Raw genomic sequence first — 20,028 nt, 5'->3', positions numbered from 1 at the left:
GAGGAGTCTAAAATGGCCAAGTGGCAATCTCAGCTCGTAGTTCAGTGAAATTATTATGTCCCCTGATAGAAACATCCTCCCCACTTATCTCCCCTTCTTTTTCTTGGGAACTAGAACCTTTAAACTAGCAGAACCAAGTGGGGACAAGAGACAAAGATTTACAAGTGGGCCATTAAGGATATTCATGATACACATCTATTCCTTAGTTCCTAGATTTGTAGGCATGTGAAAAATGAATTACTAGTTTATGGCTCAGGGTACATACAGGATCTTATAGAACAGAACCCTAGCCCTGTAAGATGTCACACAGCTGCTGCTATTACTGAGTCTTCATAGCCTGTTCTAGAATTCTATCAGGCTGGCTAATTCAAGGTGATGAGAGAACATAGTAAAACCAATGAATCTCATGAACATAAGCCAATTCCCCTACTTCCTCACAATCAGTTCCTTGCTCAGAGGCTATGTTTTCTAGGATACTATGATGGTGAAGAAAGCTATTCAGGTCAGCTGAAGTGGTGCATGGCAGTAGTCCTAGCTACTTGAGAAGCTGAGGCAGGAGAATGGCTTGAGCCCAGGAGTTCCAGGCTGTAGTGCACTATGATCATGCCTGCAAATAGCCACTGCACTGCAGCCTGGACAACATAGACTGTTTCTAAAAAAAAGAAAGGAAGTATTCAGTTAAGTCCACAGGTAGGAGAGCTGACAGAAGCAGTTGGCACAAGTAGGGGAAACTTATATCCTGAGTAAGTTTCTCTTCCATTGAGGGCAAGCTGCTGCCCTTTCCATGGCAGAAAAGTCCAACAAACTGAGTCAGCCATGTTGGCAGGTTGCCATGAAGCTCTGCCAGTATCCAGATTTAAAAAACAGGGGTACAGTAAGGAAACACTCATTTTTAGATTTTTTTCTTTATACATTTTTGTACTGAAGAAGAGATTTAAAAAATTTTTGACAGATGAAAAAATTGTATATATTTATGGTTGTAAATGTGATGCTTCAATGTGTGTGTACATTGTGGAATGATTTAAATCAAGCTAATTAATATACCCATCATCTCACATACTTATTTTTGTGATGAGAACATTTAAAATCTACTCTCTTTAAGCAATTTTCAATATACAGTACATTATTAATAACTGTAGTCCCCATGCTGTACAGTAGATCTCCAGAATGTATTTCTCCTAACTGAAACTTTGTACCCTTGAACTGACAACTTCCCATCCCCTTTCCTTCTCCCGCCCTCCCCTGTTAACCACCATTCTATTCTCTGCTTCTATGAGTTCTTTTTTTTTTTTAGGTTCCACATATAAGTGAGATCATAAAGTATTCGTCTTTCTGTACTTGGCTTAAAAGAACATTTTTTAGTGGAGTAACAGGTTCTGGTGCTTGGCCAATTACATTAAATTAAATTAACTAAAAACTCTCCCACTATAAACATCTGCAGGGCTAGAATGATTATTAACATTTTTAATGCACAGCTAAATACAAAAATAAAATCGTAGCTGGGCGCGGTGGCTCATGCCTGTAATCCCAGCACTTTGGGAGGCCGAGGTGGGCAGATCACAAGGTCAGGAGATCGAGACCATCCTGGCTAACACGGTGAAACCCCATCTCTACTAAAAATACAAAAAAATTAGCCGGGCGCAGTGGTGGGCACCTGTAGTCCCAGCTACTCGGGAGGCTGAGGCAGGAGAATGGCGTGAACCCAGGAGGCGGAGCTTGCAGTGAGCCGAGATCACGCCACTGCAGTCCAGCCTGGGCGACAGAGCGAGACTCCATCTCAAAAATGAAATAAAATAAAATCCTAAAAGTCCAGAAATAAGGAATTGAATACCAGAGTAATAAGCATGTGAGTTGATAACTCTGTACTTAGGGATATTATAGTGCAGGATTCCCAAGGATTATTCACCATCAAAAGTATAAAATATATAAACAGCCCATCATTTAACAAGTATTCAGTCTATAAATACTGAATTTTTATTACATATTAAATACTGTTCTAGGTTATGGGAATATACAGGTGAACTCAACAGATGAAAATTCCTGCCCCTATGAAAAAGGGAGGACAGACAATATAAAAATCTAAATATGACAATATAAAAGGTGGTGTGTGTGTGTGTATGTATATATACATATGCTGTGAGTAAAATGAGACAAAAAGGTTAGGAGGATAGAGAATGACTGATATATACAAGGTGGTCAGGGAAGGTCCCTTTGAAAAGGAGACATTTGAACAGAGAACTGAAGAAAGTGAAGGAGCAAGCCAGCCAGTTATTTGCTTTGGTGTTCCAAACACAGAAACAAAAGGGCAAAATCCCAAGGCAGTAGCATGTTCCATATTTATAAAAAATAGCAACTAGGCTATTATCCCTAGATTTCTATGCTAGAGCATACAGGCTGAGCATCTATAATCCAAAAATTGGAAATCTGAAATGCTTCAAAATCTCAAACTTTTTGAGCACCAATGTGACTACCCTACAGCAAGTCAACAAGAAATATGGTGGTAAGAAATGAATTATTCAGAGGTAGGGGGCTAGATCTTGTGGGGCTAGATCTTGTAGGGCTAGAAAGCCTTGGATAGGACTTAAATTATTATATTAAATAAAGTGATGTAGAAATCCATTTGAAGTTTTTACATATTGGAATAACACAATCTGATTTATACTTTTAATGTGTCTCTCTAGCTGCTATATTGAGAATAGATGGTAGAGAACTTAGGTTAGAAGCAGGGAGATAAGTTACAGGCTATGTTCAATAATCCAGGCAAGATCTGATTTAGATTAGAGGCATTGGGCCAGGGAAAGGTTGGGAAGGACCCAGCATAGTCTACAAAGGAAGAGAACTCAGAGATGAGTGTTCTGGATCCCAAGGAAAACAGTGTTTGAAGAAAGAGTTATCAATTTACTCAGTTCCATCAAGTAAAAAGAGGACTGTGAAATGAATGGATTTAGCGATGTGCAGGTCATTGGTGACCTTGACAAGAACAACTTGGATGGAGTGATGGTGATGAAAGCATGACTGGAGTGGATTTAGAAGAAAAAGGCTCATACCTGTAATCCCAGCACTTTGGGAGGCCAAGGTGGGAGGATCACTTGAGGCCAGGAGCTCAAGACCAGCCTGGGCAACATAGTGAGGCCTTGTCTCTACAAAATTAAAAATAGATAAATAATAAAAGAAAAGGGGAGAGGGAAGATCAAGAATCATTAAGGGGTGCTAAAACCATCAAGTGAAAGATGGCTGGGAAAAGGATATTCACGTGGTGTCACATATTACTTGTTAATCACAAAGTTGTGGCAGACACCACCATCACCATCAAACTTAGCATCTCCTATAATAGGATAAACTGGCATTATATGCCTCCTGCTATGATGCAGTGGAAAAGAAATAACATGACCTTAGTAGTATTATTGCCATTGGATTTAACCTAAATCTGATTGAGGGAACAATCAGCTAAATCTCAGTTGTAAAGCATTCTACAAGATATTTCAAAAATGTTAATGTTAATGAAAAACAAAATAAAGGCATGGAAACTTTTCTAGTTTAAAGGACACTAAAGAATTAATGCAATCCAAGATTTTTGACTGTATACTAGATGTGGGAAAAACAGATGCAAAGGACATTTTGAGGACAACCAGAGACACTTAACTATGGATTGTATATTAGATAATATTGTGTCTCTTTTAAATTTTCGGGGTGTGATGATTATAATGTAATTATACAAGAGAACAACTTTGTGTGTTTTTGTTGAGGGGGAGGGTTGTTGGGGTTTTTGTTTTGTTTTGTTTTGTTTTTTGAGACGGAATCTCTCTGTGTCACCCAGGCTGGAATGCAATGGTACCATATCGGCTCACTGCAGCCTCCACCTCCCAGGTTCAAGCGATTCTCCTGCCTCAGCCTCCCAAGTAGCTGGGATTACAGGTGCCTGCCACCATGCCAAGTTAATTTTTAGGAGAGACGGGGTTTCATGCTGTTGGCCAGGCTGCTCTGGAACTCCTGACCTCAAACAGTCCACCCATCTCAGCTTCCCAAAGTGCTGGGATTACAAGGGTTGAGCCACCACACCTGGCCGAGAACAACCTTGTTTTAATGAGATAGATGCTGAAGTATTTAAGGATGAAATATAATGACATCTGCAACTTCAGCATTAAAATGTGTGTGTGTGCGTGCTCACACATGCACCCATGCACCCACGCCTGTATCTAAATTGACAGAAGTAAAACAAATACCTCAAAATGTTAATAGTTCATGAATCCAAGCAAAGAGTGTGGTGTTGTTCGTTGTACTTTATACTTTTCATAAGTTTAAATTTTTCCAAAATAAAAAATTGAAGAAAAGGAAATAGGAAGTAAAGATAGTGCTTTTAAGAAGTTTGGCTATAAACGGGAGCAGACAAACGAACAGTAGCTAGAGGAGAATATAGGTTCAAGGGAAGTTTCTTTCCCCCCAAGATTGGCAACACTATAGGATTCCTTCATTCAACAACAGTATTAAGCTCTTGCTATGTCCTAGGTACTCTTCTGGACACTGGCGATAGCAGTGATTAAAAAAAAAAACTCTACATTTTAGAGATTAGAGAAAGATAAGCAAAACATACGGTTTTTAGATGGAATTAGAATCTACCCAGATGATTCATTTGACCTGCCAGATTTGGTACTCATTGTTTAAATTTGAAAAACTACGGCCAGGCGTGGTGGCTCACGCCTGTAATCCCAGCACTTTGGGAGGCTGAGGCAGGTGGATCACCTGAGGTCAGGAGTTCGAGACCAGCCTGGCCAACATGGTGAAACCCCATCTCTACTAAAAAAAATACAAAAAATTAGCCAGGCCTGGTGGTGTATGCATGTAATCCCAGCTACTTGGGAGGCTGAGGTGGGAGAATGGCTTGAACCCAGGAGGCAGAGATTGCAGTGAGCCAAGGTCCTGCCATTGCATTCCAGCCTGGGCAACAGAGTGAGACTCTGTCTCAAAAAGAAAAAAAAAAAGAAAAAGAAAAAAAGAAAAGAAAAGAAAAACTGCAACATTATGAACTTTCAAGTAGGTCTGTGTGGAATCCTTGTTGTGTATGGGTTGCTTGGCTTTATACACTTGAAGAATTTGGCCAAATATGATATACAGTAAAAAGTGGCAGATTTCAAAATGTGATTTGCAAATCCCTGACCCATTAGGTAAAAACTATTTTCCTAATAATACTGAGACAATATTTCCCGTTTTCACTTCATGGACACATACACTGATGGCATAGACGTGATCATGGATAAAATTGCTGGCATCTTGGTACCCAACTGTGCTAGCTCTCATTTTTTTCTTTACCACCATACATTTGCAGTTAAAAACTCAATAAATTTGACTTTAACATGAGTTCTCTTTGATGAAACCATAAAGATTGTTAGTTTTATTAAATCTTGACTCAGGTATACATCTTTTTAACATTCTGTATGATGAAATGGAAGTACTCATAAACATGTTTGCTGCAGGTACAGTGAATGTCTTGAGGAAAAGCAGTTTTGTGATTGTTTGAATTGCAAGCTAAAACAGCCCATCTTTTATGGAACTTCATTTTTACTTGACAAAACAATAAATAACCATGGTTATTAGGACTTGGAGATTTGGCAGGACATATTCTCAAGGATGAGCAAACTGAGCCTGTTACTTTAAGGAAACAACTGACAGTTGTTTCCAATGATTTGTTGCCAGTGATAAAATTCAAGTTTTCAAGCAAAAATTATAATTTTGGAAAACTTGTATTTGCCACAATGAGCCTGACAGTTTCTTTGTGAAAAATGAATAAGCATGATTATTTAATGTTTTAGAAATCACATGGGTCAACATTTAGAAGATCTGCATAATTCAGTAAACCAGTTTTCCAAATGAGCAAGCATGACATTACAAAATCTTGCAAGATGAAATACCTATTCAAAGCAAACATTATGTAGGTTTTGCATTCTAATATTGACTATTAGAAATTAAAACTGAGAAATTTTAAAATATTAGTTTATAAAAAGCCAAGAGACTTTAATATAACAGTAAAAAAGTTTATGTGGTTGCAGATTTTAATTTGCAATTAACTACCACCTGTTGAGTGGAATATTCACACTTTTCTGAGAAGGACATTAAAATATTCCTCCCTTTTCTAACTACATATTTGTGTAAGGTTATATATACTTCAGCCACAATAACATATTGCAATATGTTGAATGCAAAACAGATAAAGGAATTCAGATTTCTCTTGTGAAGCCAGAGAGTAAATATATTTGCAAGACAAATATATTGTAGACAGGAAGTATATTTGTACCACTCTTCTCAAAAAAGTAGTTTTTCTTTTAGAAAATACAATTATTTCATAAATCATGTTTATATTAACATGTGTTATAGATGGAATTGGGTCCCCCAAAATGTATACATTGAACCCCTAACCCCCAAAAATAGGGCCTATAGGGAGATAATTAAAGTTAAATGAGGTCGTAAGGATAGGACCCTAATCCCATAGGATCGATATCCTTATAAAAAGAGACAGAGAGGCCGGGCGCGGTGGCTCACGCTTGTAATCCCAGCACTTTGGGAGGCCGAGGCGGGTGGATCACAAGGTCAGGAGATCGAGACCACGGTGAAACCCCGTCTCTACTAAAAATACAAAAAATTGGCCGGGCGTGGTGGCGGGCGCCTGTAGTCCCAGCTACTCGGAGAGGCTGAGGCAGGAGAATGGCGTGAACCCGGGAGGCGGAGCTTGCAGTGAGCCGAGATTGCGCCACTGCACTCCAGCCTGGGCGACAGAGCGAGACTCCGTCTCAAAAAAAAAAAAAAAAAAAAAAAAAAAGAGACAGAGACACCAGAGAGCTCTCTCTTTTGCATGAACATGTATGTGTGCACACAAGAAGAAAGGCCTTGTGAGGACACAATGAGAAAGCAGCCATCTGCAAGCCAGGAAGGGAGCCCTCAGTACAAACCGAAATTGCTAGCACCTTGAGCTTGGACTTCTAGCCTCTAGAACTCTGAGAAAATAAATTTCTGTGGTTTAAGCCACCTGGTCTGTGGTATTTTGTTATGACATACCAAGCAGACTAATATAACGTGTAATGGGCTTATCTTTAAATGAATTAAATTTTTAAAAACTTTTCTGAGTTTCGGCCGGGTGCAGTGGCTCATGCCTGTAATCCCAGCACTTTGGGAGGCCAAAGTGGTGGATCACTTGAAGTCAGGAGTTTGAGACCAGCCTGGCCAACACGGCGAAACCCCGTCTCTACTAAAAATACCAAAATTAGCCGGGTGTGGTGGCAAACGTCTATAATCCCAGCTACTTGGGAGGCTGAGGCGGGAGAATTGCTTGAACCGGGAAAATGGTGGTTGCGGTGAGCTGAGATCGTGCCACTGCACTCCAGCCTGGGCAACAGAGCGAGACTCCGTCTCAAAAAAAAAAAAAAAAATTTCTTAGTTTCAGTTTCTAATTATTGGGTCTGGGATTTGATTTTACACTACTTACACACTAATAAAATTAGCCTGCTGCTGCTTCATGAATACTGGCAGAAAACACAAGACCCTCTGGGTCAGAAACAAAAGACTTTATTACTCATGGCACATCAAACAGCATGAGTATCAGCATATTTGTGTAGATTCCCTTTATCCTCAAGACCCACAGAGTTGATGTAATATGGGCTGGTTGAATGCTGTGAACAAAGTTGGTTTGCTTCACAGCTAAGGAACACCAAGCATGGAGAGTCTCCTGGTTTTATAGCAAGCAATAAGGTAGCCTGCCCTTTATCTGAGGAAAGACATCTTTGTCTCAAGATTACCAGCTGCATAGACAAGCCTGAAAAACAGAGCCTTTTCTGAGAACCCAAGGCACATGATATCTCTCAACAATAATACAGTAAATACCAAAAAGTATAACACAAACAAAAGCACTTTGGAGTTCCCAATAATTTTTAAGAGTATAAATTGATGATCTGTAGCAAGGATCAGAAACTTCTTATAGGGCCAGATGGTAAATATTTTAGCCATGTAGGCATTGCAATCTCTGTTGCAACTACTAAACTTTACCATAGTAACATAAACTAGAAATAGACCGGACATAGATTTACATAAATAAATGGGCATAGTGATGTACCAATAATGCTTTGTTTACAAAAACAGGGAACTGACTTGCAGGCTATGATTTTCTGACCCCTAGACTATATATAGCATTGGTTTATATGTATGTAGCAATGTGATACAAACCTTATAGAGGAGGTTTCCTGAGCACAGGGTTAAGCTGCGTATGGAAATAATTGGTCTTAGAGGCCAGTTGAGAAGCCATATGCCACTTGGGATATCCAATCCATTATTATTTAATAATAAATCAATTTTAAAAGTACTGTTACATTCTCTTAAAAAGCCTCTGTTGGTCACACGTTGCTTCCAACTACCACCTCATTTTGCAGCAAACAGCATGCATTTCGTGATGGTGCCAGCTCCTCATGCCTACCAAGTGCCGTTGGTGGCACAGAGGAAGCAGGTGGGTACGATGGGTCTTCTTAATAATAGCTAAGGGCCGGGCGCGGTGGCTCACGCTTGTAATCCCAGCACTTTGGGAGGCCGAGGCAGGTGGATCACGAGGTCAGGAGATCGAGACCACAGTGAAACCCCGTCTCCACTAAAAATACAAAAAATTAGCCGGGCGTGGTGGCGGGCGCCTGTAGTCCCAGCTACTCGGAGAGGCTGAGGCAGAAGAATGGCGTGAACCTGGGAGGCGGAGCTTGCAGTGAGCCGAGACTGCGCCACTGCACTCCAGCCTGGGCGACAGAGCGAGACTCCGTCTCAAAAAATAAATAATAATAATAGCTAAGAAACCCTGAACTTGGGGAATCTACCACTTTTGTAATAGGCAGTGAACAAGCCTCCTCTTTTTCTGCAGAAAGACGTGACCTTATTCCTCAGGGTTGTTGGCTACTAATACAGTCCTGAGGAATAGCCCCGTCAAGAGTGGTCAAGGCCATGCGTTCTTGGCACACCCAGAAAGAATGTGCACTCTAATTGTCAACAGTGTGATTCTGTTAAAATTTAAGTCAGATCAGGTCACCCCTCTGTTCAAAATCCCCTCTTGCCTCCCAAGTAAGTCAGAGTAAAAACCAAAGCCCTTACAGTGGTCTAACCTTATCTGGCCCCCACCTTAACTCTCCAACCCGAAGCTTATTAACTCCTCCATTGCTTTCCTACTCAGCCACACTGGCCTCTTTACTATTCTTCAGAGGATGGACGTGTACCTTCCTCAGGGCTTTTATCTTTTGTTCTTCCTTATTGTTTCCTCTGCCCAGAGCTTGCATGATATCTGCATGGCTACCATCCTCACCCTCTGAGTGAAGCCCCTCCTAACTGGCCTGTCTAGCACTGTAGCCCATTCTCAATGCTCTTTATTTCCTATCCTGGCTTTACTTCTCTCATAACAACTAATGCACTGTTTATTTTACATATTTCCTTGTTTACCTTGTTTATTATCTATCTCTCCCCCACTAAGCTTTAAGGTCTATGAGTGCAGGGATTTTTGTCTACTTTTTTTTTTTTGAGACGGAGTTTCGCTCTTGTTGCCCAGGCTGAAGTGCAATGGCACGATCTGGGCTCACCGCACCCTCCACCCCTGCCCTGGTTCAAGCGATTCTCCTGCCTCAGCCTCCCAAGTAGCTGGGATTACAGGCATGCACCACCACGCCTGGCTAATTTTGTATTTTTAGTAGAGACGGGGTTTCTTCATGTTGGTCAGGCTGGTCTCAAACTCCCGACCTCAGGTGATCCACCTGCCTTGGCCTCCCAAAGTGCTGGGATTACAAGTGTGAGCCACTGCGCCTGGCCTTTTGTCTACTTTTTATACTGTTGACACACTAGTGCTTAGAATTAAACCTTATATACAAGGTGGTCATACGTATTTAACAAATAAATGAATACTAGGTGATAACATAATGCTGTCTACTTGATTCTCAGCTAGAAATGTTCTCTCCCTTTGAACTGTTGAAGCATTAGTAATTCTTACAGCTTTTTAAAATTGTTTCATTTCTTCTATTGGCAATTTAGTAAGGGAAGTTTGTGTTTTAAGCATTCAAGTTTCATTTTACAGCAAACACTAATCCTATATTTTAGAGTGAAAACATAATATTTATAGCATTCAGATCATGAAGTGATGCTTCTAAATGCCTACTTTGACTATAATCCTATTTCACTGATTTTTCAAAATAATATTTTATAGACATTTAGTGGCAGGAATTGAATATGTTCTTGCTTATTAGTTCTAAGATATTGGTATTTAAGTGTGTATCTAAGAAGTTGTACACATTTTAAAAAATATTCTTCCTTTCACTTGCAATATAGCTTGTAGATTTGTAGGAATGCCAATCTGGCCATTAGCACTCAAATTTTGTATTTAAAACTTTGTTTCAGTTTACTGTGTATTTCTTGAAAAGCTTGCATTGTTTTAAGTTTTTAAATAAAATTAGCTCATAAAGAACTTTGATGAAAACTGGCATCTAATATGCTGTGCATTGAAGTGGTTATTTAATTTAAAAGCTATTCTATACTGTTTTAAGGAGACCCACCTGCATAGACTTAAGCCCTACCCTGATTAATGATGTTAATGATTAAGGGGCATGTTTTGCTCTTGTCAGTATGGACCATGATATTTCAAAATGGTAAGAACGTTAACTATGTCGTATACTTCTGAGCAATGTTTCTCAAAGCAAATTTCTTTTAATGTTAACAGGTATTAGGTAAACAAGCTCTCTAGCTAAGTAATTTTTTTAGCTATTTAAAGAAATTTAGGCCGGGCGCAGTGGCTCACGCTTGTAATCCCAGCACTTTGGGAGGCCGAGGCGGGCGGATCACGAGGTCAGGAGATCGAGACCACGGTGAAACCCCGTCTCTACTAAAAATACAAAAAAATTAGCCGGGCGTGGTGGTGGGCGCCTGTAGTCCCAGCTACTCGGAGAGGCTGAGGCAGGAGAATGGCGTGAACCCGGGAGGCGGAGCTTGCAGTGAGCCGAGATTGCGCCACTGCACTTCAGCCTGGGCGACAGAGCGAGACTCCGCCTCAAAAAAAAAAAAAAAAAGAAATTTAGTAAGTTTTGTTACCAAAGTACACCTGGATCTGCTAAAAAGCATTTAAATCTTCTAGAAGCAGGTAAAATAGTAGTCCCCAAGATTACTTGAAGGTAGAGCCCTTTGATCATAGATCCTTTCTCTACTCTGATGTTTTGTGGGATTCACTTTGGAAAATGCTGCTATAAAAACTTAGAACCTCAGGGCTGAAAAGACTTTAAAGGCTGTTTAATATAATCCTCCAATTTATTGTTTCTGACAACACCTGACCAGTTTTGCCTTCTGTTGTTTATACTTCAAAAATAGTGGAAATTGTGATTTATTTATTGTGAGTAGAGTTTTTTGCTCATTTCCACATCTCTTTTTCTTAGTGTGGGAGAGGACATTGAAGATTTACTCTGGAAGTTAGCAAGCCTTCAGATGAGAAAAGCTGCTTTGCACTTGTCAGCAGAGACCCTGTCCTTCCTTAGGGTCACATAGTCTCATGGGAAGATTATTATTTTATAAGATATATATTAGGAAATGCCATTGGTATCAGCATTTGTTGAAGGGAAAGGATCAGGATGGGGCAGAGGGAGACATTGGGCTGCACTGTAGTCTCAATAAAGGCTTCAGTTGACACCATGGAGTGCTCTGGATCTGTAGTGGCTCATCAGAGCTGTTCCAACTTGGGGTGAAGGGACTGCACATTGATACTCTTCATCACTCAGTCAGTGTAGGCTGGCCCTGGAAGAGCACATGACCTTACCTGAGGGAGCTCTTGTTAACCAGGGAACCTTCCCAAGAGAGTTAAGAGCTGAGAGCTGTCTGCCATTACCACTTCCAGTAGCCACAGGAATAAGGTTTTTGTTTCTGTAGGTGTATGGGGCAGTGTGTCACAGGATGCACTTCCGAGGTCTGTCAGTGAGATTGTTTTTATCTCCTAACAACAAAGACCTGATGATGCTTAACACATAAGATTGATTTTTCTCACACAATGCAAAGTCTGAAAGTAGGCAGATGCTGCTATTTGTCTCTTTTAGTCTTAGTCTTTTTCCATGCTCTCAAGATAGCTGCTAGACCTCTAGCCAATATGTCTGCATTCTAGGCAGCAAAGGTTCCTAGGACCTTCACCCAGTGACTTCCACCTGTGTATACCTATTTGTAAGAGAAGCTAGGAAGTGACATTTTTCAGCAGTCACATTGCCTAGAGTTCTGTCACAAAGGAAGAATGGATATTAGGGTTGTCAGCTAATAGTCTTTGCCGTAGAAAATCATCATTAATCTGAGGAGGCAGGTAGGAAAAGCATTGCAAAACTACCAATCATTATTGAAGTGGACTGGGGTGGGTGATGGAGCAAGGGAGGGTGGGGATCTGAGTGTGGCAAGAACAGGATAGATTTTAGAAAACAAGTCAGGTGGGTAGGAGTTAAAGATGTTGACATTAAGAATTGGAAGAAGTGGATAGGAAAGTCACCAGAAATGTGCAGGGTGACTTTAAAGGCCCAGTGAAGTTTTTGGATAAACCACTACCTGAAGCCACTAACTATGTACTTCCTCTCTGGGTAGCAACTAGTTACCAAAAAACAAACAAACAAACAAACAAATCTAGTAGCAAATAGACTTCAAAGTCACACCAGGCTGAAGGCTTTACCTTTGATCTTGGTGAAATTTCAAGGCCATAAAATTTAATTTAGAAGTTTCAACAGCTACTTGTATTAATCCTCTGAAATATAATGGCATAGAAAAATTTATATGAAGTAAAAAGAATCTTTTGCTAACCAGAATAGTATATTGTTATATAATGTAATATAAATGGTATGTTTTCATGTTTATGTCCTAAAATCTCCTTTGAGATCTCTTTCCCATAATCATAATACTAAACAGTTGGCCAGGCACGCTGGCTCACACCCGTAATCTCAGCACTTTGGGAGGGCGAGGCAGGCAGATCACCTGAAGTCGGGAGTTCAAGACCAGCCTGGCCAACATGATGTAACCCCATCTCTACTAAAAATAAAAAAATTAGCTGGGCATGGTGGCAGACACCTATAATCCCAGCTACTTGGGAGGCTGAGGCAGGAGAATTGCCTGAGCCCAGGAGGCAGAGGTTGCAGTGAACTGAGATCACGCCATTGCCCTCCAGCCTGGGCGACAGAGCGAGACTCTGTCTCAAAAAAGAAAATAATAATAATAATATTAAACAGTTATAGCTGAGACATTCCCCCATTTAATGCCAGTGAAAGGATAGGCCTTTCTGTTTGTTCTTTTTACTCTGTAATCATCCTAGGCAGCATAGTGTATCAAGTTAAAAGCTTGGCTTGTTGATTCAGACCACGATTTCAAAGCTTAGCTCTTCTGCTTACTCTCTGTATGATCTTGGCCAAGATTACTTGAGTCAGTAATTCACCAACAGCTGATTTTGTCCCACCTAAAAGACATTTGACAATGTCTTTGACAAGAGATATGTTTGGTTGTCACAACTGGGGTGGGAGTTGCTGCTGGCATTTAGTTTGTGGAGGCAGCTAAAAATCCCACAATACACAGGACAGCCCTCACAACAGAGAATTGGCTGGCCCAAAATGTGACCAGTGCTGATATTGAGAAACCCTATTTTAACCTTTCCAAGCCTCCATTTCTACATCCAAGAATTGGGGTTAGTAACATACCTATTTAATCATTTTTATGGTGGTTAAATGAGATAATCCATGAAAATGCCTAACCTAGTGCCTGACACATAAGTGTTCTGTTAATATAAAATTTAAAATCTTATTATTATCATTATTATCATCATGAATACTAATCTGGATATTTAGGCTGAATTAAAAGAATATGCAGCCTTCTACTTATAGCCATGCAGCCAGGAAAATCCATTTGCATTTTTCCTTCATCTGATGAAAATGTGTAAAGAACAAAGAAAAGAGGAAGGGAATAGAAGCCCTTCTTGCTTAAGAGTCAAAGAAGATAATGAATCAATTAGTTTACCACTATACTTATTCTAAAATCTACAAAAATGATGCTCAGCCCAACTTAGGTAAATAGCTTTCTTCATGTTGATGTCATTTTTTCCCCTCTCTTTGCTTTCTTCTTTTTGTGCCATATTGTAAAGTTATAGCTCCTTGCCTCTCCACATCTTTTCAAGTTTCAGCTTTTTAGAATCTTTTCTGAGCCGTCACAGTGGCTCATGCCTGTAATCCCAGCACTTTGGGAGGCCAAGCTGGGAGGATCACATGAGTCCAGGAGTTCGAGACCCACCTAGGCAACATAGTAAGACCCGTCTCTAAAAAAAATTCTTTTTTAAATTAGCCAAGTGTGGTGCCACATACAAATAGTCCCAGCTACTTGGGAGTCTGAAGTAGGAAGATACCTTGAGCCCAGAAGGCCAAGGCTACAGTGAGCAGTGATCATACCACTATACTCCAGCCTGGGCCACAAAGTGAGACCCTGTTTCGAAAAAATATATAAACAAAATAATTTCTGGTTATCAAGGATTTGGGAGACATTGTATTAATAGAAAGTGTTAGTCAGGACAAAGCATTGGTATATTTAAAAGAAAAAGTTGGCCAGATGTTGTGGCTCACGCCTGTAATCCCAACACTTTGGGAGGCTGAGTCAGGAGGCTCACTTGAGGCCAGGAGTTTGAGAACAGCCTGGGCAACATAGCAAGACTACCAAAAAAATAAGCAGCTGAGTGTGGTGATGCATACCTGTAGTCCCAGCTACTCAGGAGGTTCAGGTGGGAAAATCACTTAAGCCCAGAAGATCAAAGCTGCAGTGAGCTATAAATGTGCCACTACTGCACTCCAGCCTGGGCAACAGAGTGAGATCCCATTGCTAAAACAAACAAAAAAAGGAAAATAAAAACCATGCCACCATTACAGACTATTCTGATAGTAACCAAATGAGCTACTGAAATGTTTGCTATGTTTTCAAATCTGTAATTTTCATTTGGTAATTTTATTAAGTTATACTGGAGTAAACTCCAAACCTCTAAACTTTACTTAGTAACCATAAATTCATTCCTACTGCAATGATATTAATAAATTAACTTTTTTTTTCAAGGCAAATGCAATAGGCCGAAGTGCTAAAACTGTTCGAGAATTTCTAGAAAAGAATTACACAGAAGATGCCATAGCAAGCGACAGTGAAGCTATCAAGTTAGCAATAAAAGCTTTGCTAGAAGTAAGTGATCTAATAAAGCATATTTAGGAAATCATGAGGTTTTTTTCTCATCCATTTTTGTTTATTAAACACAAAATTTGCTAATGGCATACTTTTTTTTGTTTATTAAACACAAAATAATGCTAATGGCATTCTTGTTCTACATTAGGTTGTCCAGTCTGGTGGAAAAAACATTGAACTTGCTATAATAAGAAGAAATCAACCTTTGAAGGTAAGTCGTTAACCAAAGAGGAAAAAGTATCTGTAGTATAAAGTATTTTGACAAAAGTTAAAAGGTTGTTGGCCTCTAGACTTCCGATATAATGTTATCCTTCATTAATGTCAAATAACCTCCACTCATTTCTGACTGTCTACCGGTTTTGTTTTGTTTTTTTAATAGAGACAGCGTTTTGCCACATTGCCCCGGCTGGTCTCTAACTCTTAGAATCAAGCGATCAGCCCGCCTTGGCCTCCAGTGCTGGGATTACAAGTGTGAGCCACCGTACTCACCCTGTCTACTGATTTTTATGTATTTCCATTACTTTACATTTGAAAATGCCTTGAGCGTCTTGTGGGACTTAAACTTTAATATCTAGCATGATAACCTTTCCATATTTCTTTGTGCCAAGTCTCATGTTATTATATGTATAACGTCTGTCAGCCATTATGGGTTAAAACTGCTGGACTATAAAATAAAATGTTCAGGATATTGTGATAGAGGACCCACTGGCTAAAGAGCATTTGAAATGTAGTTAACTATTGTTCATTAGGTAGAACCAACTGTACAATATAGTTTGCCAACTAGCTCTCTTTAGCTGAGATTGTAAAAAAGCACTCAAAATTTGGGAAACTATATTAGAAATATACTTAAAGGATTGTTTTATACTCAAACATGGCAGTGTATGCCTGTAATCCCAGCTACTCGGGAGACTGAGGTGGGAGGATCACTTGAGGTCAGGAGTTCAAGACCAGCCTTGGCAAAGTAACAAGACCCCCATCTCTATGAAAAAAAAAAATTAAAAATTAAATTAAAAAAAAAAAAGGATTGTTGCCAGATGCAGTGGCTCACACCTGTAATCCCAGCACTTTGGGATGCTGAGGCAGATGGATCACTTGAGGTCAGGAGTTCAAGACTAGCCTGGCCAACATAGTGAAACCCCGTGTCTACTAAAAATACAAAAAAAAAAAATAGCTGGGCGTGGTGGCAGACGCCTGCGATCCCAGCTGCTTGGGAGGCTGAGGCAGGAGAATCACTTCAACCCGGGAGGGGGAAGTTGCAGTGAGCTGAGATTATGCCAGTGATCTGGGCAACAGACCAAGGCTCTATCTCAAAAAAAATTTTTTTGAAGATTGTTTTACATGTATCTTTTCTTTGGTTTTAAGGAAAATATTTCAAGTAGTGTTAAAATTAGTGTCATCTGGAGCAGTGGGGATTTTTTGTTTGTTTGTTTGTTTCTGTTTTTGTTTTTGTCATCATGGTTGCTTTGACATCAATTTCCTACCCTTTATTATTCAACTAACAGATGGGATATGAGGATAAGACAGCAGCAAAGTTTCAATAAATAAGAGAAATGGGGACAAGACAGTGGAGCATGCCCCTGCAGAGCCCCACATAAATCATAGAGTGCTGAGCACACAGTGTGGAAATGGGTATTATCCAGGTTTTTGTCACCCCTGCTGCTAAGAGCCCAGGGACAGATGCAGCAACACCATAGGGGCACAAAAACCACTGAGGCCAGAGTTTGCCTCTTCTGCTCCATAATATACCTACACGTATACACATAGACATACATACACACACACACACACAGAGTTATACACATACTTTTGCTTATGAGTGATAGAATGGTATGCTTACTGACAGCAGTGTTATACTGTCTTCCACATGATACTTTAGGATAGGCTATGTAGGGAATAGAACACATGCTTTGGAGTTGGTAGACTAGGATTAAGTTCTAGCAGATACATTTGTTTAACAATATGACCTTGAGCAAATTGCTCTCATCTTCAGCTTTCAGTTTTCTTCCATATAAAATGAGTCTAACGATAACTTCATCAACGGGCTGTTGTGATGAGTAAATGAAATGGTGTGAGATGGTAGTATCCTTTTATAGTAAGTGCTCATTAAATGGTGTTTTACAGATTGCAGGTTTGTGGCAACCCTGTGTTGAGCAAGTCCGTCAATTCCATTTGTCCAACAGCATGTGCTTACTTTTGTGTCTCTGTCACATTTTTGATAATTCTCAGAATATTTCAGAATTTTTCATTATTATTATTATTATATATGTAATATAGTAACAATGTAATTATTATATAATGGTGATCTGTGGTCAATGATCTTTGATATTACTGTGCTAATTGTTTTAGAGTGCCATGAACTGCATCCATGTAAAACAGTGAGTGAACTTAATCAATAAATGTTGCATGTGTTCTGACTGCTCCACTGACCAGCCATTTACCTGTCTCTCCCTCTCCTCAGGCCTCCTATTGCCTGAGGCATAACAATATCGAAAATAGGCCCATTAATAACCTGATAAGGGCCTCTAAGTGTTCAAGTGAAAGGAAGAGTCACATGTCTGTCACATGAGTTTTAAATAAAAAAACTAGAATTGTGAAGCTTAGTGAGGAAGGCATGTCGAAAGTGAAGACAGGTGGAAAGCTAGGCCTCTTGTGCAAGTTATTCAAATTGTGAATGCAAAGGAAAACTACTTAAGAAAATTAAAAGTACTTAAAGAAATTTAAAGTGCTACTGCAAGTGACACATGAATGATAAGAAACTGAAACAGCCAGGCCAGGCGCAGTGGCACGCACCTGGCCAACATGGCAAAACCTGTCTCTACTAAAAATACAAAATTTAGCCACGTGTGGTGGCACGCACCTGTAATCCCAGCTACTCGGCAGGCTGAGGCAGGAGAATCGCTTGAACCTGAGAGGCGGAGGTTGCAGTGAGCTGAGATGGCACCACTGCACTCCAGCCTGGGCAACAGAGTGAGACGCCACCTAAAAAAAAAAGTCTTGTTACTGATAGGGAGGTTTTAGTGGCCTGGCTGGAAGATCAAACCAGCCACAACATTCCTCTAAGCCAAAGCCTAATCCAGAGCAAAGTCCTAACTTTCTTCAATGCTGTGAAGGCTGAGAGGGGTGAGGAAGCTGCAGAAGAAAAGGTTGGAGCTAACAGAGGTTGGTTCATGAGGTTTAAGGAAAGAAGCCACCTTTATAACATAAAGGTGCAAGGTGAAGCAGCAAGTACTGATGGAGAAGCTGCAGCAAGTTATCCAGAAGATCTAGCTAAGACATTTATCTTCAGTGAAGGTGGTTATACTAAACAACAGATTTTCAATGTAGATGAAACAGCTTTCTGCTGGAAGAAGATACCATCTAAAATTTTCATAGCTAGAGATAGGAGAAATCACTTCACTGCCTGGCTTCAAGGGACAGACTGTCTTGTTAGGGGATAATGCAGCTGGTAACTTTAAGTAGAAGCCAGTGCTCATTTACAATCAATGGATGACAGCACATCTATTTATAGCATAGTATACTGAATATTTTAAGCCCACTATTGAGACCTAACACTCAAAAAAAGAAGATTCCTTTCAAAATGTTACTGCTCATTCACAGTCCACCTAGTCACCCAGTAGCTCTGATGGACATGTACAAGGAAATTAATGTTTTCGTGCTTGCTAACACATCCTTTCTGCAGCACATGCATCAAGGAGTAATTTTGACTTATTATTATTCAAGAAATATGGCCAGGCATAGTGGCTCACACCTATAATCTCAACACTTTGGAAGGCCAAGGCAGAAGAACTGCTAGAGGCTAGAAGTTTGAGATCAGCCTGGGCAACATCGTTAGACTGTGTCTCTACCAACATTGGCTGGGTGCGGTAGCTCATGCCTGTAATCCCAGCACTTTGGGAGGCTGGAGGCGGGTGGATCACTTGAGATCAGGAGTTCAAGACCAGCCTGGCCAACATGGTGAAACCCCGTCTCTACCACAAATACAAAAATTATCTGGGTGTGGTGGGGGCAATCTGTAATCCCAGCTACTCAGGAGGCTAAGGCAGGAGAATTGCTTGAACCCAGGAGGTGGAGGTTGCAGTGAGCCAAGATCATGCCACCACACTCCAGCCGGGGCAACAGAGTGAGACTCCGTCTCAAAAAAACAAACAAAAAGCCCAGGCGTGGTGGCTCACACTTGTAATCCCAGCACTTTGGGAGGCCAAGGTGGGTGGATTGCTTGAGGTCAGGAGTTCAAGACCAGCCTAATCAACATGGTGAAACCCTATCTCTACTAAAAATACAAAAATTAGCTGGGCATGGTAGTGGGCACCTGTAATCCTGGCTACTCAGGAGGCTAAGGCAGGAGAATCACTTGAACCCGGGAGGCAGAGGTTGCAGTGAGCCAAGATCACACCATTGCACTCCAGCCTGGGTGACAGAGCAAGACTCCGTCTAAAAAAAAAACAAACAAACAAACAAACAAACAAAAATATCAACATTAACAGGAGTTTAGAATAAGTTGATTCCAACCCTTATGGATGACTTTCAGGAGTTCAAGACTTTAGTGGAGGAAGTCACTGCAGATGTGGTACAAATAGCAAGAGAACTAAAATTAGAAGTGGAGCCTGAATATGCAACTGAATTGCTGCAATCTCGTGATAAAACAGATGATGAGTTGCTTCTTAAAGATGAGAAAAGAATGTGGTTTCTTGGATGAAATCTACTCCTGGTTATGATGCTGTAAACATTGTTGAAATAACAACAAAAAATTTAGAGTGTTACATAAATTCAGTTGATAAAGCAGTGATAAGTTTCGAGAGGATTGACTCCAGTTTTGAA

General features: G+C 40.3%; 1 protein-coding gene across 2 annotated transcripts in view; it reads left to right on the top strand.

The window, feature by feature from the left end:
- The window catches only part of PSMA8 (proteasome 20S subunit alpha 8), a 56,895-nt gene that overhangs the window by 27,059 nt on the left and 9,808 nt on the right, over nt 1–20,028 (top strand). For both annotated transcript variants that reach the window (XM_032151723.2, XM_032151724.2), the window contains exons 5-6: nt 15,091–15,210; nt 15,359–15,421. In XM_032151723.2, coding sequence (XP_032007614.1) covers nt 15,091–15,210; nt 15,359–15,421 — 183 coding nt within the window. The remainder of the gene's footprint in view (nt 1–15,090; nt 15,211–15,358; nt 15,422–20,028) is intronic.

Source organism: Hylobates moloch, unplaced genomic scaffold (assembly GCF_009828535.3).
Source record: "Hylobates moloch isolate HMO894 unplaced genomic scaffold, HMol_V3 SCAFFOLD_5, whole genome shotgun sequence".
Lineage (NCBI taxonomy): Eukaryota > Metazoa > Chordata > Mammalia > Primates > Hylobatidae > Hylobates > Hylobates moloch.
This window is presented reverse-complemented; position numbering and strand designations above follow the sequence as displayed.